Source organism: Lates calcarifer, linkage group LG9, assembly GCF_001640805.2.
Source record: "Lates calcarifer isolate ASB-BC8 linkage group LG9, TLL_Latcal_v3, whole genome shotgun sequence".
In the NCBI taxonomy this organism is placed as follows: domain Eukaryota; kingdom Metazoa; phylum Chordata; class Actinopteri; family Centropomidae; genus Lates; species Lates calcarifer.
The window spans coordinates 17,160,891-17,185,179 of NC_066841.1; the positions used below are offsets into that span (position 1 = coordinate 17,160,891).

At 41.3% G+C, this 24,289-nt stretch overlaps 1 protein-coding gene across 9 annotated transcripts in view; it reads right to left on the bottom strand.

Moving 5' to 3' along the window:
* fcho2 (FCH and mu domain containing endocytic adaptor 2) overlaps positions 1-24,289 on the bottom strand; it is a 41,807-nt gene that overhangs the window by 4,147 nt on the left and 13,371 nt on the right. Inside the window, exons 5-27 of one of the 9 annotated variants that reach the window (XM_051072991.1) lie at positions 23,820-23,972; positions 23,467-23,571; positions 22,220-22,318; positions 18,522-18,618; positions 14,993-15,037; positions 14,765-14,834; positions 14,646-14,670; positions 14,352-14,408; positions 13,441-13,500; positions 13,044-13,217; positions 10,466-10,490; positions 9,820-9,864; positions 9,062-9,101; positions 8,787-8,872; positions 7,556-7,639; positions 5,639-6,139; positions 5,078-5,193; positions 4,860-4,989; positions 4,613-4,696; positions 4,256-4,315; positions 3,580-3,691; positions 2,052-2,207; positions 1,121-1,253 (exon numbers count right to left, since the gene is read on the bottom strand). In XM_051072991.1, the coding sequence (XP_050928948.1) occupies positions 1,121-1,253; positions 2,052-2,207; positions 3,580-3,691; positions 4,256-4,315; positions 4,613-4,696; positions 4,860-4,989; positions 5,078-5,193; positions 5,639-6,139; positions 7,556-7,639; positions 8,787-8,872; positions 9,062-9,101; positions 9,820-9,864; positions 10,466-10,490; positions 13,044-13,217; positions 13,441-13,500; positions 14,352-14,408; positions 14,646-14,670; positions 14,765-14,834; positions 14,993-15,037; positions 18,522-18,618; positions 22,220-22,318; positions 23,467-23,571; positions 23,820-23,972 (2,457 nt within the window). The remainder of the gene's footprint in view (positions 1-1,120; positions 1,254-2,051; positions 2,208-3,579; positions 3,692-4,255; positions 4,316-4,612; positions 4,697-4,859; positions 4,990-5,077; positions 5,194-5,638; positions 6,140-7,555; positions 7,640-8,786; positions 8,873-9,061; positions 9,102-9,819; positions 9,865-10,465; positions 10,491-13,043; positions 13,218-13,440; positions 13,501-14,351; positions 14,409-14,645; positions 14,671-14,764; positions 14,835-14,992; positions 15,038-18,521; positions 18,619-22,219; positions 22,319-23,466; positions 23,572-23,819; positions 23,973-24,289) is intronic. The other 8 variants (XM_051072994.1, XM_051072993.1, XM_051072992.1 and 5 more) reach the window with 8 other exon arrangements.

Sequence of the window (24,289 nt, forward strand, 5' to 3'; positions counted from 1 at the left end):
TTTTAATACTTTGATGAACTTCTATATAATCTTTTACAGGATTTCTTGATCCATGGCTTGATCTCATAAATTAAAAGTCTTATTTATCAAGAGCGCTCCAAAAAAAAGTTGGGCCTGATTATGGGGTAGGATGGCCTTTAGTGGTTTGTGAGGCTGTCTGCTAACTGGAGGGCCAAAGCTTGATGCTCGATGACAGTGTGGCCAAAGCAGCTGAAGAATCCCTGACAAAATATTTAACCCCTATTCTGCTACTGTGGGGCTGCAGCATTTGCTGGCTAATAAGTGAAAAGAGAAATTTTCATCCATAACTTAAAATCAAATCTCAAAGATTTTGGTGATCTGGAGATTGATTTGTTTCATACATGTGGCACACACTCAACAAATAATGTAGACTCACTGCAGTTTTTTCTTTTGTGGCACTTCCACTTGCATTAGCTAGTGATGACAGGTCCTACTCAGCTCAACACATATAATGTAGTTACACAGACAACTTTGACTTTCTAGTCCACAATGTCATTTCTTCTGCACGACAACATCATAGATGAATAAATTACTGTGAAATGTAAAAACAAGCCAGTTTGAGTGCATGATTTTAAGACTCGGCCTAAAGTATATACATGAGGCTTTGATCAAGGTTTACACCAGATTATCACAGGGTTTTAGTGTAGTACATTCAATTACAAAGACAGTGAGTAATCACACACAAATCTAATTTCTATTACTGTATGTCCAAAAAGACTGTGGCAGGCACAGGCCACAGTGTTAAAACTTTTAGATTATTAAATGAATGTTACAGACTCAGGCTGCATAGGGCAGGAGGATCAAATAGACTTCTGACAAAACACAAACAACACTATGAAAATACTGTGATAACATTTCTCCTTTACTTTGGAACATGGCTGTCAACAGTAGGATATTTCAGATTAGAAAAAAACATTCTGTGCTGCCTATGTTTCTGCCCTTCTCCTTCTCCTGGCTTCATGCTCATGTTCTTTCCTGCTCTTTTCCTCAGACTTGTTTGGAGTGTGAAGCACTTTGGGAACTATGTTTTTCGAGAGCATTCTTTGACTGCAGTTATTTTATCTGGATTATGTTCTGGGCTTGATTCTGGCTGACTGACCTGGTATTTTAAGATGTCCACGTTATAGTAGGAAGCTGAAGGATTCTGATCTGAGACTTTTCTGAGGTAGGACGTCAGTGCTTGCATGTTAAACCAGAAGTCCTTGGAATTCGAGTCACTTTGGGAAGGATCACTAGATAAAAGACAAACAGTTAGAAAGGCGCACACACACGTACGTACACACACACACACACACAAGGAATAATCAGAGGCTCAATTATTCATTGCTCTTCTTGGCTTTGTGTGTAAAGCTCCAATAGCTTGGAAAAAATGACCGTTATATCCAACCAGCTACTAAATCATGAATTCCATTTGATTCAATTAGCCCAGCCATGTGGTCTTGGGATAACTGAGAGGAACCAGAGCGAGAAACATTAAAAAAGAGAACAGAACAAAGATGTCATTTTTCTTTAATTTTTCTAAAAAGGATATGAAGTAGTCACATAAAGTTTGTCGCAGTTTTAAAATCGGACAAACAAATTCAACAGCATGCTAAAACCTGCACTGCATGTGAGGTAAAATATACACTAAACACCTTTGACTGAGACAGAAGAGGTGAGAGGTAAAATAAAGTATGTTAAATGAAGCAGCTGTTATATAAAGATTGCTGTTCTTTGCTATTTTAGGGCGCGAAGTATTTCAGAAGAGACATGGGCTGTTGAGAACCTGGCTGTTAAAGTCTGGTGGAAAATACTTCCCTGACAACTTAATGATAGGTTTATGTCAGATTACTAATTGAATTTCCTCTCACTGACGCAGACTACATTTCCTCCATTCTTGCTTGTATCATTGAGTCCAAATCCCTCTTTGACTCAACCACAACTCTGACAAGTTATCGACTCATCAGCTCTGCAAAGGCCGTCACTTGCAATGCGAACACACCTCTTTGTATTTTAGCTTATTTTGTGATCATCTTCCCCTGAGTCCTCACCTGTATAACAGCTGCTGGTTGGGTAGGATCTGCTCCAACCTGCTGGTGTTCTTCAGTTTGAAGGTGAGGACGGCCGGGGAGGGGTTGGTGGTGAACACCTTGATGATGCCCGAGGGGAACGACAGAGTCATGTCACCCGTGATCTTCACAATGCACCTGTGGAGTGCAGCATGTGAATATGAATTATGTCTGAGATAATAGAAGTGACAAGAGCTTCCACTAATGATCATTTTCATCATGAAGTGTGAAACCCGTTCTAATTCCTCAGGGTCTAAGGTGAAATCTTTAAATCTCTTGTTCTGTCTGACCACCAGCCCAAAAACTCAAAGATATTCTGTTTTATTTCATTAATAATTATATAAAATAGAAAAAAAAAACATAATATCCTTAGCCTGGGAACCAGACTAATCAGCAGGTTCATGTTTATTTGCTCTTTCAGATTGGTCTGGCTCCCCTTCAGAATTATCACTATTAAACAAACTGGGCGGCGTATTTACTCTAAAAGAACAAACAACTGCAGGTAAAATGCTTCCAGACATTTTTTGTTGCTCTGTGCTACCTCACATGTTCTGTTGCTCTGATCAGTTGTAGGTCCATCCACAGGCATTTTGGACGCCTTTTGGAAAGTGAGCGAATGGGTCTGCCAGTGCCAGGCTATGAAATCCTATCATTTGAAAAACTGCAACCAGGGAATGTTTGGCATTTTTGCTAAAAAATGACTCACACAATTCATCTATTATCAAAATTTGTGTTAATTTTCTTTTGCTCCACTTCTCCTTTCATCACTATAACTGGGTACAAAGCCACATTTGACATGTTCGGTCTTATTATGGATCGTACTTTAGCCCACTAATCCGCTCTTTATATAAAGTTCTAACCAAGGTCTATTTATAATAGATATCCAACCTGTTAGTAGACTTCTGGTTCAATCTAACACATTGGTTGATTTAACACATCTCCACTTTTGTAAGTCCTAATATATATCTGCATGCATCTATAGACTGACATCGATCCAGTTTCATAACAAGTTCTGGAACGAGAAGAGTTTTCCCTCATTTGGGGTCCGGTCTAGGCTGTGGTGTTTAACGGCCCACAGCGAGTCTCAACCTTGCACCGTGTCTCCGCTGCATTGCTTATGAAATGTTCCATTTGCTAATCCCTGCAAAAATAAGCTTTTTTGCACAGCGGCAATTTAACAGCAGTTAACCAATAAAAGGCTGTATGTTTTCTCTGCCCCGGACTATAATCTGCCCCATGTAGGTTATCCACTCTGAAAGAATGGTGTCAGACTAACGCAAAACATTCCACACATGCAGAGCGAGAGGGAGATACACGCTGCAAAATGCACAACCAAAAGGTCTGCTGAGTGTGGTGCACACTGGCCCAGGACCACGAAGTACAACATCATGTACAGTATAACTCATAATGTCATATGTGTTATTGTTTAAGTTCAAATATGGACAAAAATGTGTATGCGTGCTGGTCCATGTCGGGGCCTTTGAGCAGTAGGAGGTCATGTGAGACTCACTTAGTGGGATCAGCTCCTTTGAAGTAAGCATTAACCGACTCTGTGAAGGCCACGGCAATGGGCAAAGCATCTTGGGATGCCAGGGTCACAGGGCTGGGACCGCGAGACGTCCCTGAGAATGAGAAAGGCACAGAGACTCAGGTCTGTTGACTCAGCTGCAGATCAGACTTTCATAATGCTGGGGTCCAAAGCTCACATCAGAATTAGGAGAGTTTGATCATGCAAAGATGCATTATATAATTAAGAATATTTGTATTATAACATTTCATGAGCGCAGTCATTCATACATTGCAAATCAGTTCATTCTGTTATTTTTCAAATAAACAGAAATAAGATACAGTTTTAAAGCAATTCGTGCTACAGCTGCTTTAGTCGTAATTAAATACTATTAGACAGTCAGAATGACCTCAGACAGGATAATAAAACTAAAGTTAACAAAAGATGTACCAGTCACATTACTCATTATTTCATTATTTTAACAAATAACTCTTTACAATGTTAGAAGTTAATGCTTTTTATGGAAAGATAAAGAGGTGAAAATGAAGAGCACACAAGACAGAGAAATGCAATCACAGCAAAGCAAAAAATCCAGTTTTCAATCCAGCTCATTCAACACGCTGGTGTTAGTTTTAGTTAAATACAGAGGAGAGTCCTCTTGTATGAACTTCAACCATACCTGCTGGTGTTTCACACCGCTTCTCAAAGGTAGGCAGCTTCGCTATAAACACATCATCCTCTTTAGGCCAGATTAAAGGCATAAAGAGGAAAGGAGGAGATAAACAAACCCAGAGAGCACAAATGTGAGGAGAGATGATGCTGAGTACAGTTGTAAGCCCGTTCCTAAATTTGTGATAGTGGCAGGTAAGCTGACAAGGCTGATATGATTGCTCAGAGATGAACATAGAGCTAACAGGCCCTGATGATGACGCTTGTAGCACTGGTGAAATGTACGTGGAGTAGAGATGATGACTGTAAGCACCACGGAATGGAGTGTCTCTTAGGGGAAACAAAGAGTTTGGAAAGGCAGACTCACTTTGGCTTAGTAGAAAGAAAGGAGAAAGGGAGAGCAGCTCTGGCTCTGGGGAGGAGAGGGGGTGAGCAAAGGTGTGCTCAGATCCTGTAAGGAGAGGAGTGAAGCAAGGAAGGAGAGAGGAGTGAGGGAAGAGGGAGAAGGAGAAAATTGTGGTGCAGAGACAACAACACGTGGCACATTGGAGAAGAGCTGAAGAAAAGGAGACTAAATAGCCCAAGAAAAGAGAGAGGAGGCTGGGGAAGCTTACCAACAGTGGGGGTGTTGCCTGCACTGAGTGAGGCATTCGAGGACAAGGAGGAGGAACTCTCTGCTCGGGCGAGCGGTGCAGTAGGAGGAGGACTGGCGTTGGACGTTTTGGGCGGGCTGAACGGCCGTACCTGAGTCAATCAAACAGGATGGTTTCACAATGTTAGAATCTAACAGCAAATGTTGCGCTGCACATATATGGATGCCCTAATTACTCACAATCTCATTGATTCCTGTGAGTTTTCCAGTGGGGAGTTTGGGTCTGGAGGAGGGTCGTGGTGGGGGCACCAGGGCTCCGGCTGTCAGCGGAGTCGTTGGTCGGTTCGGTACTGGCACTACAAAGGTAAACACGTTTAAGTTTTACTGGTTAGTGACAGTTAAACAGCAGGAATAGGAATCAGTGCAAGTGTATGTATACAACTGGGCTTCACTCAAGCAGATGCAAAACCATCATGCATCAAAACCTCTAATATGTAAACCACAATAGCAAAACATAAAGAAATTGAAAATCATCACAGGAAACAAGAAAAACACATTCCAAAATAAATTTCACCAAAAGAAACTCAAAGACAAACATGTTGCAAACCAGGCAGTGAGTTAAAAAAAACATATGTTTGAAAATAACACAATGAAAAAAAACAACAGAAAACATTCAAAAAGAAATTCTATGAAAATAATGCACAAAAATGACAAGATACAGTAAAAATAACACAAAATACACAAATCAAACTCCAAAACCTCAGGCATAAAACGTGTCTCTGACATCAGTAATAATGTTACCATTGAATATTTTGCTTGATGGAGCTGCAGTCATCACCCTATCTGTAATCCCAGTAAAGACATCGGAGAAACAGGAGATGCCGTCGGCTCGGCTGCCTGGTGCTTTGCAGTAGGCGTCAGCAGAGTCATCAGAGAAGAAGCGACTTGACCTGCCGGAGCTGGACTGAGGCCTCTGGAGCTCCTTCACGCTCAACCCCGAGCCCTGACGACGAGGTGGGGCAAAATTATCACTGAAAGCGATCCACTGGCTCTGGGACCAGGACACGGAGGAGACAGCATCAACGCTCTTTGGAGGGCTGGCAGCAAGCGGGCTTTTGATGGGGTCAGTCGGCAGGGTGATGGGGGCGCTCTGGGCCCGCGCTGGTACGGGTTTGAGCTCTTGGAAAGTGTTTTCTGGTGAGTCCCAGGGAGAGGATGTGGATGAAGAGAAAGAGGAGACATCTTTGGACTGTTGGCTCTCTGCTAATGGAGGAGAACGCTCCCGCTGCTGCACCGTCTCAGCTGAGGGAGGTGATGTGATTGACAAACATGACAAATCCAAAGCAGAATACAGAGAATAACCGTTGAGACATCTAGTCACACATCCATAGTCCCAGTAAAATCAGAAAAGGACCCTGAGTATAGTTAGCAGCAACTCATCATCTCAAACTGTCTCAAAATACCAATAGTATCAGCACTTTGACTGACTGAGTTATAGTCTGCAGACTAACACAGAACACAGGCGGGAGCAGTCACACAGTGTTTGAAACCAGTTTGGTGAAGCAGCTCACTAGCCTGGCATTACTGAGTTTTAGATCATGTTCAAAAACTGATGTATCACTGGGTCATTGGCTGATATAGAAATAGAGTATTTGCACTTACACACTCAACCCTGTGCCATACAAGGTGTGTAAGTAAGTGGTAGCACAATATACCTGTCACATTGCACTGTTTCTACTGTGAAATACCTGTTGCACTGCACTATCTGCTACTTTTATTTGTATAATACGTATATTTCTATATTTTCTTTTTACTGCAGCTGGTCTCTGTGAGTTACCTAACAGATTTTGTTGTATAACCACAATGACAATTAAGTCTCTTACCCTATGAAAAAGAGCTTTAAGCTTTAAGTAACTAATCCATCCAAGACAAACACTGGTACAAAGGTGGGTTAAATATGATTAAGTGCTTCTCATTAAATGTCCTGATAATTTTACTGTATCTTTGTCACACTGCTGTTCTAAATGTACTTTCTTGTTACGTTTTTAGAGGCCCAGAGAGAAGAGCACTACAAACCAGCCTGGACTGTAAATTCTGTGTTATGTTTCATTGGGTCATGCTATATAATAAACAAATATTAAACCAGCATTCAACCAAATCTGAACCAACACCGACACAGTATGAGTATAGTTATGTTTATAGCTACACAGCTCAGAAAATGGAAGCAGCACTAGTATTGTTATATTACAGTTGGTGGAAATGTGGTGAGAGTTAAACCTATATTAACATCACTACATCTTTAGTTAGTGATTGTTACTTAATTCTCTACAATTACAGCATGAAATAGGACTGGTGGAGTATACTGTATGTACCTACTGTAGCTCACAAGGAGCTTCAAACGCATGCAAACTCTGTGTAACAATAGTTCTGCTGTCATGGTCTTGCAGAAATCTCATGCATATTATGCAGCTAAAATGTATCATCTTATCACCAAAAAAAAAACTCTGATCTCAGACATGAATAAAGACATGTCCTGATAATAAAAGTATAAGTCAGTCTGACTCTCGCACGTGTTCACATGCATTTGAAGCAAAGCATACTCCAAGGTTTAGATGAACATAAACAAAAAATCCAAACCAATGCGAAACTGTAGCTGATGAATGCTTCAAGTTCTTTAACAAGGTTTTCATTGAAATCACTCTCTGACACACATTTTACCTGATGCCTCTGGCAGAAAGACGTCTGAGTCATTCATCAGAAAAGATGGAGATGGAGGGATTGAAAGGAAAACAGAGGCAAGGTCTAACAAGAGAGGTTAAAATAAATACATCAAACCAAGAAAATATTGAGTAATTCACACAGTGGCATTATAATAAAACAAAAAGCAAAGTAAAGAAATACGCAAAACTGATGAAAATGTACAAACAAACAAACAAAAAAAAACTGGTGAACACAAAATAAATAAATACATACATGACGTTACATACAATTGTTTCAATCTCTGCCTCATTCAGTGAGAGTTTAATCTTTTTAATACCTCACAGACTAGACTTGTTTAAAGTGTCATGTGTGCATTTGGAGCTGGTAATGCTGCTACACTGTACACAGAGAGATTTAACAGGCTGTACACGGGAACTTAATTCCCATCACCATATCTAAATCGGGGCACTTTACGATGCTCTTTTGACTTTTAAGCCGCGACCTTTGACAGTAACAAGACACTGTTTGACAACATGCGTGCCAGTGGGCTTTATAGCTGACCCTCTGACCTCAACTAGGTGCCAATTAACTGTGGATTACGCTTAGCCTAGGCAATGGGTCACCGCTAATGTCACTCTGTTTAAACACTGGTGTCATGCATGTGAAGCCATGAGAATCACACTGACACACTTTTTTGTGCAACAAAAACCTCAAAAGTAAAGTAAAACAAACTCAAAAGTCCAGAGTCTGTAGACACCTCAGGAAGATTTTTAAGAAACAGAAACTGAGACAGGTACAGCTGCATAGCACAAACTGGGGAAAAGACTGAAAAAACAAACTGCAAACTGGGATAGAAAAAGCCTGCCATTATTATTCCCAAAAGTACAATATTCTGTTGACTTCAGGGGTCAGTTCCTCCATCTGGGACTGCCCTGAGGAAAAGCTTCCAACTGAGTAGCTTGGAAAAAGAAAGAGAGGGGACTGAGACTGCATAGTGCACATAGTGCACAATGACTCGATCAACTGAGCAAGTGAATAAAAACCAGAGGACTTGTAGCATGGTTGCTCTTAAAGTTATAATCCCTCAGACTTTCATTAAGGACTACAACTTTGAATGAGTTCAAGTGACCTCTCATTGGCGATACACATTCTGGTGAGTACGATACAAAGTAGAGATAAAGGTAAAATGTGAAATTGTGGAGAGGTACTGTGTGTGCACAGGGATCCAGATAAAATGTAGTGATGTTACCTGTTGATGAGGACACAGAGGAGGAGGAGCCTGCTGGTAGAGTCGGGCTGAATGGGTCCAGAGACAGAAGGTCGTTGTTGGTCAGCCTGATAGAGGAGACAGTGAGTCACTTGCTCACATTTTCAGGCAAATAGCAACACAATTTGCTTCAGAGTAAAAGACTATTCAAGATCCCTGGATGCAGTAACTGTTAAAAAAGTAAGACTTATGAAGACTTTGGCATCGAGAAGACATGAGCTACAAAGAAAGTTTTGATGTTTCGCTCTAATACTCACTCATACGATGTTGGCACTCTGGGTTTTGCCAGCTCATCACCTGCAGTGGGAGAAATACAAACAAAAAACTAAGACCCACAGACCTGCACAGAGTGATGACAGCAAATACATTTTCACAGCAAGCAAGAAATAAAATAAAAACCCAACACGAGAGGTTTTCACCGTCTAGTATTCACAGGCATTTGCCAAAAGGACATCACACCTTAAACCAGAAATATAAACTGAGGTTTTGACTCAACAAGTGAGAACCACCATCTGCCATGAAAAATCAGAGAAATATATTTGCAGTAAGATTTAGGTTAGATACAATGTATTTCTAAAACCTTACTGCAAAAGGGTTAACTCAACCTACTAGTGTGTTTTTAATGTGGTGGTAACACTTTACAACAGGGGAAAGAGTGATTTAGCAACTAAAAATAAAATCATTGCTTGTTTTGTTATTTTGTGCCCCTGTCTGAAGTGTTACAATAAACTGCAAAGATTCACATAAGCAGAACTTAAGCACCAGAGATAAGAGGATGCAACTGAGAGGGACCCAAATTCATAACCATACATGTTAAGTAAATTCTTCAAAATAAGATAGAGAACGTTTGCAGTGAGAGAACGTGGTGTGAGTGGTGTTAGCTGGTGTCAGCTGGCTGCAGCAGCTGTGTGAAAGGCTCCTATGAGGGGACAGAGATGAGAGCTGTGGCAGATATTTTGAAGGGAGGGAGGAAGGCAGGGTTGAAGGCTAACTACTGTAGTGAAAACATACTCACCAGGACCCTGAGCCTTAGAGCTTAATGTAGGTACTCCTGAGATCCCTAAGCGTATGTAGAGTATACATCTATCAGTGCCATTAACTTGTGCAAATCGATCTCGGCTCTATCAGTGCTTTAGCAGCAGAGTGTAAAATACAACTATCATTTAGCATCATGGAAATGCTGAGTCTGAAAGTTTTGAAATAGAAGGAAAACAACAACTTTTAGCTCATGAAAAAAAAAAAGACTCCGGATCAACAGTCAAGGCTTTTATGTTTTTTCAAATGTGCATTAAACCATGATAGATGACTGTCAACACAGCAAACACACACTAAACTGTGCCAGTTTGCAGAAGGGAAAAGATAATTTCTGACATGTCAAAACATAAACAGCTAATTAAGCAATTAATCGTAGTTGTGCCATAGGAGGGAAATATCCCTCAAGCTCACATTTACAGAAAAGAGCAGTTATTTACTTTTTCTTGGGATATGTTGGTTTTGGCTAGGTTTCTGAATTTTCCTTTTTAAAGACAACCTCTTTAAAAACATCCCGGGCCAAGAAAAACGTAGCTGAGAAGTTGTACAGTCGACCCCCGCCCCCCCCCCGCTTCACAGTCATCCAGCAACACACAGATACAGAGAGGTCAGACAGAGAAAATACTCACTGGACTGGTTCCTCCGCATCTGTCCCTGAAAACAAAAACAGACATTAATTAATCAAAGACTCATGCGACCCACCACAAATTTTTATCTGTGCTTTCCAAAAGTTTGCTAAATTTGTGCGAGAAAAAAAGAGACATGCTTTTAATGAAGAGAAATTAAGTATTCTAAAGGTCATTATGTTTTTCTCTGCTACATGTGCACAAACTTCTACAATCCTTTTCATATGTCCAACAAGTTGAAACTTTAAGCCTTAAACAGCGTTTATGTAACAATATTTAGGATTTCAAATATATAATCCACAATGAAAATAGGGTTAAAAAGCTTTAAGGCTTGAAAACTATATTATTAATTATTCCCAGTGGTAGAGGGAATTTTCCACTTCAGACTTAAAGACAGTAAATCACAGGACTACTCTCGACTCACACATACCAGACGTTAAACGTAGGGTGAAAAATTCAGCAGCGCAAAACCGTGCATCTAAGCCTGTACAACGATCAGTCAGGGACAACAGAGCGCGTGCCCCCAACACTTCACCAACTTCCTTCACAGACTTTTTTTTTTTTTTTTTTTGAGGACATAAATCTGCCATGTCCTGCTGCGTAAAACAAGATATGTAAGATATGCTTTTGAGGGCCACCAACCCAATGGAAACTTAGAGCATCAATTTCAATAAAGAACTTATTCGTACAAGGAGAATGTTTTTTTTTTTTTTTTTTTTTGGGGGGGGGGGGGGGGGGGGGGGGGCGTCGAGGGAGGGGGGAGAGAGAAAAAGAAACAAAATGGGTTTAAGGAACATAGCAAAAGCGTTTAACCACCGTAGAGCTGTGAGGCCAGGGTTTAGTCCCACAGGCGCTAAGCGGCAAATGGGTTCAATTACTGCTCTTGCTGGCCACACACACACACGACTTCCATTGCTATTTCAATAAAGGGAACACCGTGGAGGGGGGAAGCAAACAGGAGAAGAAATGAAAAAGACAGAAAAATGAGAACGGAGGAAAAAAAAAAAGAAAAAAGAAAAAACAAAATCTCTCAATAATTCACACCAGATGATGCAACGTTCGTCATCACCTTGGATGTATGCTTTAACTTTAATCCAGGACTTTTCTGTAAATATAAAGCAGTAGAAGTAGAGTGCGAAAAATAAATCTGAACAGATAGAGGGGACGGCAAATGTAATATAATGACTATTCTGGTATTTAAAAGCAAATCAGTCAAACACACAAACAGCAGTTTGTGCTTTTTTGTACTTGTAGGATGAGAAAGTAATTGTGGGTTTGAGTCTCGACAACAACCAAAACCAAACTGCAAACAAAGTCAAAGGTTTAAAAGAGAACATCTTTTCTCCTGAATCTTGTTACATTAAATAGAAAAAAAAAAACATCCTCTATAAACTTGTAATTTATCTTTATCATTAATTCCAAGGGTGGAAAAAAGGAAACATTTGTAAAAAAACTAGGCAACTAACCCCATAAAGTATTCATAAATAACCACAACAGACTCCTGTCTAGAGCAAGTGGGCTCCAATAAAACCCAAAGAGTGAAAGCAAACAAAGAAACGAGGAAGGGGAAAAAAAAAAAAGAGTGAGGTACAACGCAAACAGTGAGGAGGAACGGTGGTGAAGGCAGGGGAAGGGAGAGGCTGAGGGAGAGAGAGCCAGAGCCGGGAAAAGAAGATGCCGTGACATTCGTTTAATGTGCAGCCGGGGAGTGCGGCGGGTGAAACCCACTAGACCCCATTCGCGACACTGAGCGTGCCCTCTCAGCCGCTCCACAACAACATTAACAACAACAACAGCTCAATGCACACACGGTGCATGTTTGCACACAAGCAGTAGTGGCTTTAAATTTTAATGGCAGTGGCTATTTTCATAGAGCAGCAGAGAGTGATTCAGAGATTGAGTGATGGTGAGCGACAGGGAGCTGAATGAAGGGCTCCATGACTGAGGTCACGGATCAGACTGGGCTCTCTGTATATGTATGTATGCATGTGTGTGTGTGCGAGCGTGCGTGTATCCTGCCGACCACTGCCGCAAAACATTCTCTGCAAGTGCCTGCATAGAAAAACTGTGTGCATGTGTGTGTGAGTCTGCAGTAAAGGCCAACAACATCAGATACTTAACTCAGAAATTATTGTTTCTGAGTTCTTGATATTTTTTCTTAAAAAAAAAGAAGGGGAAAGTGATCCCAAGGTTGTTAGACATGAAACTGAATTCCGAGTAAAAACACAACATGAAATGTGTGCAAACAGGAACCTTACTGAATCAGAAGCCAATCTGGCATATGAAATAAATTAGACATAACACATATGCCTTTCCAATGTAAATAAAATAAGCTTCAAGAAAGAGTGACTAATGGCAAACATCTACAGGAGGGATAGTACGGCTGGGTAGATGGCGTTTCCATCTATGCGTACAGAGGTTGGGTATTCTCGTGTTGCCCTCTAGTGTTGCAGAGGCAGAGCAGACTTCTGGTGCAGCAGGGCAGGACAGCAACAGGTTTGTGTTTTAGAATTTTAGTATTTGGTGTGTTTTTAGTATATATATATATATATATATATATATATATATCTTAAAGCCATACCGAGGTTGAGGGCGACAGGATGATGTTTCCGATGGAGGCTTTAAGCTCATCAATGGTGGCTCGGTTCTGGTGCGTGCCGTTGTTTGGTTGAACCGGCTTGATCTCTACGTGGAACTTCCTGGGTTCGTCTTCATCCTCCGAGTCACTGGACGAGTAGAAGGAATTCTCTTTGGCATGTGAGCAAAAAAAAAAAAAGTTAAGGAGACAACGACAATGGAAGAGAAAAAGAGAAAGTAGAAGAAGAAGAAGAAGATCATCTACAGTCCAGTTTTTTGTAGGCCTGGCCTCAGGCTGCAGACGGGTGTGAGCAGAAAAACAAACAGCAATAAATCCTTGATGTCTCACAAACTGGCCTGAGCCTGAGAGTGAGAACAGCAGGGAGACAAAAGAAAAGGATATCGTTTTCATTTACTTCTGGTCTGATGCAGAAGCCCTCTGCATCAACTTGGGGAACGTTCTACAAAAAAAAAAAGGAAAGTTTAAAATCAAACTAGTTGCACCATTCAATTCACAAGCAGCAACAATACATTCCCAAAAGTATTAATAAACACTAACATTTTGTATATCTTAATGTGCTACAATATTTTTTTGTTTAAACTGCACTTTTCATTGACATTCTCGATTAAGTTAGTTTGAAATAATTTCAAACTGTTTGAAATTAGATGGCAGGTGAAATACAGCAGTCAAAGTCAAACTTTCTAACTAAGTCTAAATTTTATTTTTTTCAAAATTTGTCTTATTGTCATTAAAGCTAATCAGTCCATCAAGCGTAGATCTGGTAATATAATCAACATAAATCATCTATGGCATTCTGTTTGCAAGGTTTTACATAGAAGGGAAATAATCACTCTCTCATCTGTATATACAGTATCTGTAATCATATTACAGATGAAACTGGTTCACAGTGGAAACATTAGACACATTTGTAACAACTCAACACTCACATAGAATCACTTAATTCCAGTATCCCATCTGCACCCCGCCCACACATAATACTTGGCTGACACTCATCTGAACAAACATGCCATCATGTGCAACAAGAGCACAGTGGTGCAAGCTAACAATTTTTCACATTAAACTTTCATACATGCTACTTGAGAGGATACATGAATAGTAATAAAGGCCAGGGAAATGTTTTTGCTGATAAAACAAAAAAAAAAAACCTTGACTATCATAAAATATATATATTATTTTCTGATTTGTGTGTTTATGAAACATATTTATTCACTGTGATTAACTGAACTGGTCTGAATATGAATATTTACTTTGTGTGTCTGTGTGTGCCTCTGTGTGTATTAGCTTGCTTACAGCATTCTGAATGTCTATGGCCCCATAGTATCCAGGGGGAGCGCCATTGGCAGTGTTCTACAAGCACAAACAGACAGAAATGAATGAATGAATGAGCATATCTGCAAAACAAACAAGAGGGAACGCAGAGAGAGGGAGAGTCACATGTTCATGTAGTAAAATACATAGCAGAATAAAACCAGCAAGGATCTTTTCTACCTCCTGCTGTTTGAAATCAAAATAACACACAAAGCTGAATTAATATAAAAACAAATATATTAGCTGAAAAAATACAGCCATTAAAATTATACTCACAGCAGCTTCAACTTCTGTAGACTCCCTGGAAGACAAAACAGTCACATGTTTATGAGGAATTCTTTTTTTGTTTCAGGAGGGAAAGAAAAATAAGCTGCATAGATTATGTCTTCACTTACGTGGAGTCTGTGTCCTTGTCTTTCCTGCGACCTGGGATGCCGAATGGTTTTCGCTTTCTGGGTTTAGCACCTTGATACAAAAACACAGCCTTTTTAATGATAACAAGACACTGAATCTGTTTTCAAAAATTTGTTGGTTTAACAACTTGGATTACACAATAAGGCTTTGCTTGTAATGTTTTTGTTCAAACTTACCTTGTGTATCTTTAATTTTTTAACAAGACTCACCTTCAGTAGCAATAGCTGTATTGCACTCCTCAAACTCAATGGGTCCTAATGAGACAAAAAAAATCATTTAGGTTCAGTTGGCACGGAAAGGGTCAACGACCCCCCGCTGTGAATGCTGTGAATGTACATCACGCAATAATCACACACACACATACACATAGCACAAACACACTTTGGCAAAGACACAACATGCAGTCTGGCGTGCCATACAGAGTGTGTATAGGAACAGAGCTAGGCTGGTCCCAGAGGGCAGACAGGGTCAATAGCGGAGTCAACTGTGTGTCTGGTGGCACTCACAGAGATGTGACACTCCCTCCTGGGGACACAAAGCGCTACACTACAACAGAGTCTTCCTCACAGAAGCACACACACACACACAAAAAATCCCACCTGGGACACATGAATCACAACAATCATAAACCAATTCTGAATCAGTGCAGGAGCCTCGGTGCTCACGGCAAACAGCAGGTATGAGCCGAGCTTAAACTAAACCTGCCCACACAGGACACGCAAAGTCACTAACCCTATTACAATAAGACAAACAAGTCCAAGATTACATCCAGTGAAGTGTTTAAAGCCACATGGACAAATCTGCTCTCAGGCTTACGAGATGCCCTTTTCTCCTTCTCTCTGGCATGCAAAAAATGACCACAAAACAAACGATCATGTCCACACAAACATACAAAGCCTGTTGGAACAACCTTGGTTAACAGACTGAACTAACAAATCCTCATATCTATTCAAGCTAATGACTGTGATTTCACTTGGAGCACAACCAGCCATGGATTTATTTTAACAAAAAAATAACATTGCTTTTGGTTATTTGGATACATCATTCATATGATGAGAAAACAACAGAGTTTACACTTAATTTAATGCTCATCAATTATACACATTTACCTCCAAGGCCCTGCACTTGGGATTGTCACGCTTCAAGTGTGCCTCCGGAAACATTTATGGAGGCTTTTGAAAGGGTCTGCGCTTTAACGTACACATGCTCACACAAACAAACAAACACACACACACACACACACACTTAAGGCTGTAGGAAAACCAGAGGCAACACATGCAATGTGTGTGTGTGTCAATCAGGGAAATACATTTGTGTGTTTGTGTGTGTGTGTGTAATCATCTATTTAAAGAGCGACACCTAAGCTATATAATGATACAAAAGGAAATCATTTACATTAATGCAACAGCTACAATGGTGCTTTTAGTGATCCATATTTTTAATTATAAATTTAAACACACACACACACACACACACACACACTATAGTGTATTTTATCTCTATGTTACAGCATTCATGTTATACACTTGTCTTGCTGGAATGTCATTTCAAAATAATTTTTTGTAAAATGTATGACCTGACAGACATGTAGTCTGTGTGTGCTATCAAACCAGATATAGAGATGGATGTACTGTATGTAACTAGAAAGCTTAATAGCTTCCAAGATGAACAGGAGAGACTGACAGAGAGAGAGAGAGAGAGAGATGGGGCTGGACCCTCTGGCAATATTTCCGATACACTAACATGCCTTGACCTGAAAACAACAAAGCTAATGATATTTTAACTCAAAATGTATACAGTAGCAGTGGTCCAATGCAGTCTCCCCAGAGGATGTCAGTCGCGAGCAGAATTGACGCATTGTTTGGCGTGTGCAATGCTGAGTGAAGCGCAGGGAAGCGGCGAGTCACGAGAGGCATGCATCACGCCAAGTGAAGTGGATAAAGTACACCAATGACCGATCTACTCTACTGTGCAATATCAGGCCTCTTCACCGCCGGCGAGTACACAACCAAGAGCACGAACGACTGCTTGTGTGCGTGCGCGCGACAGAGTTTTCATGCCAATCAAAACAAAATTGGCATGCTCATTCAAGAACTTTCTCTCATGGGAGGAAGTGAAAGAGACACAGACACAGACACACACACACACACACACACACACACACACACACACACACACACAAGACACACAGACACGGTAATTTCATTGTCCCCATTCGTTCCCTGTACTGACATAAAACAGGTAAGAATATCTGAACTCATGAGGTGTATCTTTTCCTGGAAAGGAAGCTCATAATCATTATCTCATTTGACATCATATTTCATTAAATGCATCAGCTGTAGATATTGTCAAACAAAAGTAATAAAAAAAGGACCCAGAAAGGGGGAAATTACTGGAAAATTACACATTGCATTCTTTGTTCAAGCTCTGGGATGTTTAACAAATGCTGTGGATCTACGTAAGGCCAAGGCAGAGCAGGAACTCTTTGCTGCTGGCATCCTGCGATTGCATCTGACAATATTTATGCACACCAACTGCAAAAAAAGTCTAAACACCAGACACATGAATATTACCTAAATCTGGGCAGACATTAGGAACTGTTTAAACATCTCCTAAACAGACAGACGACTTTGTTTATACAGGGGAAGATGTTTCGTTTCTTTCTACTCTCTGTGAGGGAAGAATGCAGTCACGCATGAGCGGAGAATGGTTTTTTAAATTGCATATGCTTCACATGGCACTGGGAGTGGGAGAGGGGCGGAGGGGGCTTGCGTGTCTGGCCCACCGCCAGTTGACAGCTCAGCTGGATATCGTTGAACACTCCGAACCCCCCTGCCTCGCATCGTGTCACTTTGGGATTGTTTCCGCAATAGAAAGTTTATTCAACCTCTCTCTCTCTAAAGGCACTGGACCGGCCATCCGTTCAGCTATTTAATCAGGGGACAGACAGGTTATTTTTCTGACAGGGCCGGGGCTGCTGTGCAATCCCTAATGAACAGCTTGACACAAGAGGAATTTTCTGACCGTTTTTTAGCCTCAATTAATCCTGCTGTCCAAACAAATGAAGGCCACCACTCCTTGGACGCAGCGTCTGGACTCAGGGGTCACCATTTGTGTACACACAAACACAGCAGAGGTGAACCCTTTGTGTCTGTGACCTGACGTAATGTAGTACAAGTACAGGGACAAGTGAAGTAATTTGGATATTTGCAGCATGGTTATGAACTGTTAACATGCAGATTTCACAGACTAATTAATAGTTGATGGTACGGAAATCAAGCTTTGAAGCTACTACACCAACTGCAAGAGTAACTAAATAACTGTTGGTGAATGAGCTGTGTGAAAAAAGAGGGAGGTGAGGGGGTAGAGCCAAAGGAGTCTGAGGAGTATTCCCTTGATTATTGTGGCATGGCAAAGTTTACACAAGAGTCATTGTTGAGCTCTGACCTCCTGAAAAGGTTGGTTCTGCCTGCTTAGTCTGCGAGCACAGCAAAGCCCCTGTGTGTCACATGCTTACTGGAATGCCAAGCCTGCCTACCTTTGCAGCAGATTACTATGATTGATTCTGATGGCCCTCTCCTACTTCTAATTGCCCCTCTCTATACACCCCTCCCATCCACACAAGGTAGGAACAGGCAGAGGGCTCGTTCCCCTGACCACTAATTTATTTACACACAACGCAGGCACTGCCAAAACACTGATTAACAGAATAACAGGTACAAGACTGTCGTGGCTTACCTGGCCTCTCCTTGCCCGTTCCTTTGCTCTCGGCCAGTTTCTGTATTAAGCTCTCCACCGAGGTGTTTTCAATGTTTCTCACAAATTCGTTGTGGAGCTACGAAATCAAAAAGAACAAATCATATTTACTGACAAATACCTTTATTTGAGAGACTTACTGGAGAGAGAACATTGGAAAACAAGTTCAACTGCAACATAGTTAGTGCTGGGGGTGGTAGTTTACACAGTTAATTGGTGATTGATTACATCCACAGAAATAGGTTATTTTGGGAAAATGTAATGATCATCAGTACCCTCACTAGACCAAGGTCAAGTTAACTGCATCACACAGTCACATCCAACTTCACCGGCAAATATGGAACAACACTGAATAAACACTGCAGTGTGGTTTCCCAAAGCTCTGAACCTGAAGAATGAGACGTTTTCATTCCATTCACTTCAGAAACTTTTCAGGTGATCACTGCTCTTTCCACATAGCTTGTTGGTAGTTTTTAGTAATGTGAACTTATATTATTACGGACTGTACTTTGCCAGCTACATACAGTATATACTGTTTGTGGACGAGTTAAAGTTGAACAGCAAGTGTTTTATCACTTACATTAATCTTTAGTGTATACACCATTACATTTGCTTTTTTGATATAATGGAATTTACTGCACTGAAAATATTTTCATTGTAACTGACAAAACTAAATATGTAAAATGTTCATCCCTGGTTGGGGGAAATGCTTCTGACTTTCCTGCTTTAAGTTATGTCATAACATACGCACATTTCTATGAATGAATGTCATTTACTAGGTGTTTGGTGCAGTTTGTTTTATGACGTGAGACGTGCAGCCTGCTGCACACTCCCTGTCACTTACAAGCTTTGCCTTTAGTTGATATTTATAACATTTATTTTGTATTTGTCCTGTGGAGATATACTGTACTTTACTGTCATTCTATTGTGTCAGGTTGAATCATTGTTGTTAGCACTGCGGTCTGCCCTGTGGGCAGTATCAGAGGAAGGATAGTGTTTGTTTGCTTGTTTGTTTTGGATGTGCATGTGTGCTTGTGTGTTTACTGAAGAGGAAACGAAAGCGATGTATAGGAGCAGAGCACAGTGGTTGACTGTGCCATCTCACCAAACCATTTAGATGTGCGTGATACTGTAAGCGCAGAGTGGCTCCACTATCAAACAAATACACACGCATACACACACATATGTGTCTGCCCCCCCGGGCTCCTGCAGCGAGGTGGAGTGCATTAGCCTTCTGTGCCCTGGCAGGAGAGGATGTTGGGGGTGGGGGTGGGGTAGATGTGGGTGAGGGGGGGGGGGCAGCAGGGAGGTTGCCGCGGTGAAGAAGTATGCTCACTGCAGTACACGCGATCTGTCAGGTGCTGCTGCCATGACGGGGGGCACTAATGTCATCAACCTGCGTGCCCTGCTTGCCTCTCTCTCTCACACACACACAGACACATATACACACACACACACTAACCCCGTCCTGTGGAGGCTTCTTTCACCCACATGCCCGGAACATGCATCTGCCTTCAAGGGATCCCCTCTCACACACAAATGCTCACTTAAAAAAACAAACACAGCACGCACACTGACAGACACACCTGCCCTTATGTGAGTTTAAAGCTCTCTACGCAGGGAACAAGACTCTGCACTTCTCTCAACTCAAACAGGAACTTAATATAACTATATAAGGTGTTTTCCTTTCTTTACACTGCTCACTTTTTTCCTCTCATCCTTTCATTCTAACCCTCTTATCCTTCATGCCCACTGAGCTGATACTAGATGAGCCTTATCTGAAAATGCTTACAAGGTTGACATGAATACTTCTTGATTTTAGTGACACTTTCAGTTACTCTTTACTTTGGTTTCATTCACTTAACTTCCCCACAATCTCTTGTCTCTAGTTATTTAATGTGCCTGGACTGACTGCAGCTCCAGCACTGGACTCTTCTGTTGGGTGATCAACATATAAGACAAACACAATCTTTTTGTTGTTTTGTTGTTTCCCCACTTTCTCTTGTACACTCATAGTCACTGCTAACACCACTGTTGGCCTGTTCATCAGCCATTCCCATTCACCTGTAAGCAACTAGATTGGTTTAAGACATGCAGAGATCCATGCTATATTTTTATTGTAATTTTATCAGTTTAAATGAAAGCAATTCCATGACCTTATTTAATAAGTGTAATGTACTTGTTTACCTTAAGCTGTCCTGCACTCCCTTAGCACACATATCATATTCATCTATTGAAAAATCTTAAGACAGGCAGGTTCTGTTTGCTTTGGTTGGCTGTTACTCTGGTGTGGTGATAATAGTGCTGTAGTTCCTCACTCTATTCTTACAAGCAGCACTAGACTGGATAAGATCTGGATAATTTAAAAACAAGTTCCTTGTATGAGTCGGACTTCTTGCTTTGAGACTCTTTAAATTCTAAATCTGAAATTCAAACTTTGACATTTAACATATTTTTTCTAAATCTAATAATTATTGACACACATTAGGCTTTTAGCACATCCTCTTGAGTTTGCCGTCCCCACATTCCACTGCACATATTGAAAATATGAGTATGTAACACAAAAGCCAATAAAATTCCTCCCGCCTACACAGTGTAAAGGCTTCATGGGTTCTGTGTGTGATAATGTGTGTGTGTATGTAGGTCGCACTGAAACATAACATTCAATATTTTAAATGTAACAATATGCACATGTATGATTTTGTCTGTTTGCTTGTCAGTATGAATGCCTGAGGGCTCGGTGACTAAACACAGAGTTAAAACTGGTCCCAGCCTTCTTCACCCTTCTCTCCCTCCCTCACCCTTATGTAATAGTGGTGTTCCCAAAGTCGCTCATAACTTGGTTTGAGGAGTACTTATCACCAAATCAATTTCTTAGACTGATTGTGATTTTCTGGTTTGGAGAGACTAGCTACTTGTCTTCAAGCTGTATTTTAATTTGGCTCAGCAACAGGCAGCAGCACTGCCCATCTCCTGCTCAGAAGCAGGAACTGTGAGACTGAATAACCTGCGGTAGCCTGTCGCTCCACATTCTTTCCAACTTGCCGCACGAGCTGCAGGCTGGACCGAGCCACTCTCACAGTGGAGCTGTGTCGCCCTCTATGGACAATAAGGGAAGTACAGCAACAGCTGAGCAGCCACAGATGAATGAGGGCAGAGCAGCAGATTGTACTTAGTCTTGAGTTATTCTGTGTGGCACTGTTAAGTATGATTGCTGAATAAATAAATGAAAAGAAATCTGTGTTTAACATTGGATACTGATTAATATAGCTGTGAATGATGTTTGAAAGCCTTAACAATTGGAGTTGATCAGACTTGCTGCCATTTTCTAAAACCTAAACACACCCTTCCAGAAACAAACGGGCCTGTGCAGCACTTTTAACAATCAGACGCAGAGTTTGGCAAGTGTTTGGACTTCTGGAGGTGTTTTAGATAGGCTGAGAGGGAGTTTTGATCAGTTTTTAATTGCTTGGCATAAAAGGCTGAATGGACCATTTCCTGCTTCTCAGTTAAATGATTAGCGAGATCAAAGATGACACTAATTGATATGACACACAGTGAACCCAATGAGCACAGCCTCAGGTCAACAAGACACCTACTCCACCCACAGGAATGTTAGAGAGTATGTATGTGAGCATGTGTGTGTGTGTGTATATGTGTGTGTGTGTGAACACACTCACCTCTCCTATCTGAATGTGAGTCTCGTCAACAGACTGCGAGTACGACTGAATGATCTCCTTCATGTGGAGAATGTGGCTTTCTTCAATGTCTTGGAATTTCTGTAACACAGAGTGAGGACAGTTATGGCACAGCGATGCAACAAATCATCCGGCCACTTGAAGGCAAATTAACTGCACGACAACAAATCTGCATCATGGTGTCAGTCTCATTAAACAGGCATGAAAACAAAAATAAGTTAAGGATGAAAATGCAGCCAAGGAAACTTCACTTCCTTATTTTGTCCCTACCACTTCCTGTGTGTCTGTTTGGGTGGTCTGAGGCTCTCTCTCTCTCTCGCTCTCTCACACACACCACACACACACACACACACTGGTCTTCCCACAAGATGTCAATTATTCTGTTCATGAGATACATTGACAGGGGTTCATTTCTGGCTTTAAGCAGTAGTATGTTGTAGATCACACAACCTTAAATGCTAGTAGTTACTTCCATTTGAGTCTCTGGGCTTTTGGGGTAAACCATGGAGAATGAGTATAAATAATCAGAAACTGGAAAATCACAGTGTGGAGGGAGAGGAAGATGAGCCTTTCTTACCGCAAACATACACAGATAAAGAGCCTCTTACTGCTACATCTACACTATAGAGACATGCACACAAATAAGACTGTGATTCAGCACATTAACAGCCAGCATACGCTCATACACAGACACACCCTCCCTCCCTCCCACAGACACAGACAAAGAGTACACACATGTAGGAGCCCCGGTGATGTCAGACAGCACATGTGTTCAGTGTTTATAACTCATGTCCACATGTGCTGAGTTTGAGATGAGCCGTAGACTGTGATCCCAGGGAAGCAAAGCTGCAACGCCGCTTTCTCCTGGGAGAAAACAAAAACGCTGGGCTAACTGGAACCATTTCTGGTGGCGGAGCTGCTGCGGTGCAGGAGGATATGGGGGCCAAACTCTGTTGATCTGATTTTAATTTGGAGTTTATCTAATCAGTCCTTCAGATGGATCCAATCAGGGCTTTCCACAATGATTCCGTTGCAGAGGAAAAAACACAATCTGGAGATGATACAGGGCACGAAACGTGGACACACACACACACACACACACACACAGGACTGACATATTACACAATAAGTGTTGCATACCAGAGAGACAGACAACAGACAGAGTCTGTGAGCACATATTTCAGTCAGGCACATGCACACAGCACAAGGAAATTCAATTATCACCATACCTGTGCAGTTTCTGCCATCTTCTGTTCAAATTCTGACTTAGCTGTGGCATATTTCTCCACATATGACTTGTAGGTCTCTGTGGCTTTTTTGGCTTTCACTCCAGCCTGCAAAGTATAAACAGACAGATAAATGGCTATCATCAGTTTAGACACTGTAGACAATGGGTCTCTGTTTTCTCAGATCGTCTAACAAATCAACCAGGAAACCCAACTCCTCTTAACATCTGAGGGCAAGAGGCTTTTGGGGGTTAATGTTTCTGTATAGACTGGGGTGTTAAGGCACTTCATCATGCCTTATTAGCATACCATGATTATGTGGGTGTGTGTGTGTACGTGCAAGTGTGACCTCCCACCTTGTCCACATCTCTCTGGGTGGCCCCCTCTTTGCGGAGGCGCTCCTGCTCCACAGTTTTGGCATTGTAGATCTCCTTGGACTTCTGCAGAGCCTGAGATATGGTCTGGATGTTCTGGACGGCCTCCAGCGTGGACGCCACCTCTTCTTTTGTCTAACAACACACAAATGTCTTGTACAGTTACTCAGCTAACCACAGGGTGAATAATAAGTGCAAGTGTCACCCATTGCTCTATACATCCACACAAGTCAACACTTGTCCTGGAATACCCTTGTTTATTATGTGAGTCTGCAAAAAAACATACACAAAGGTCTTTTAGTGCTCTAGTAAAACACTATTTCACTTCCTCAGTTTCACTCTCCAGCATGTGACACTGAACTGTTGCACAGCGCAGGGGGAAATGATTAAAACTATACAGCGACTATTGAAAATGGATACAACTCTACAATTGATCTGAACAGACTGCATTT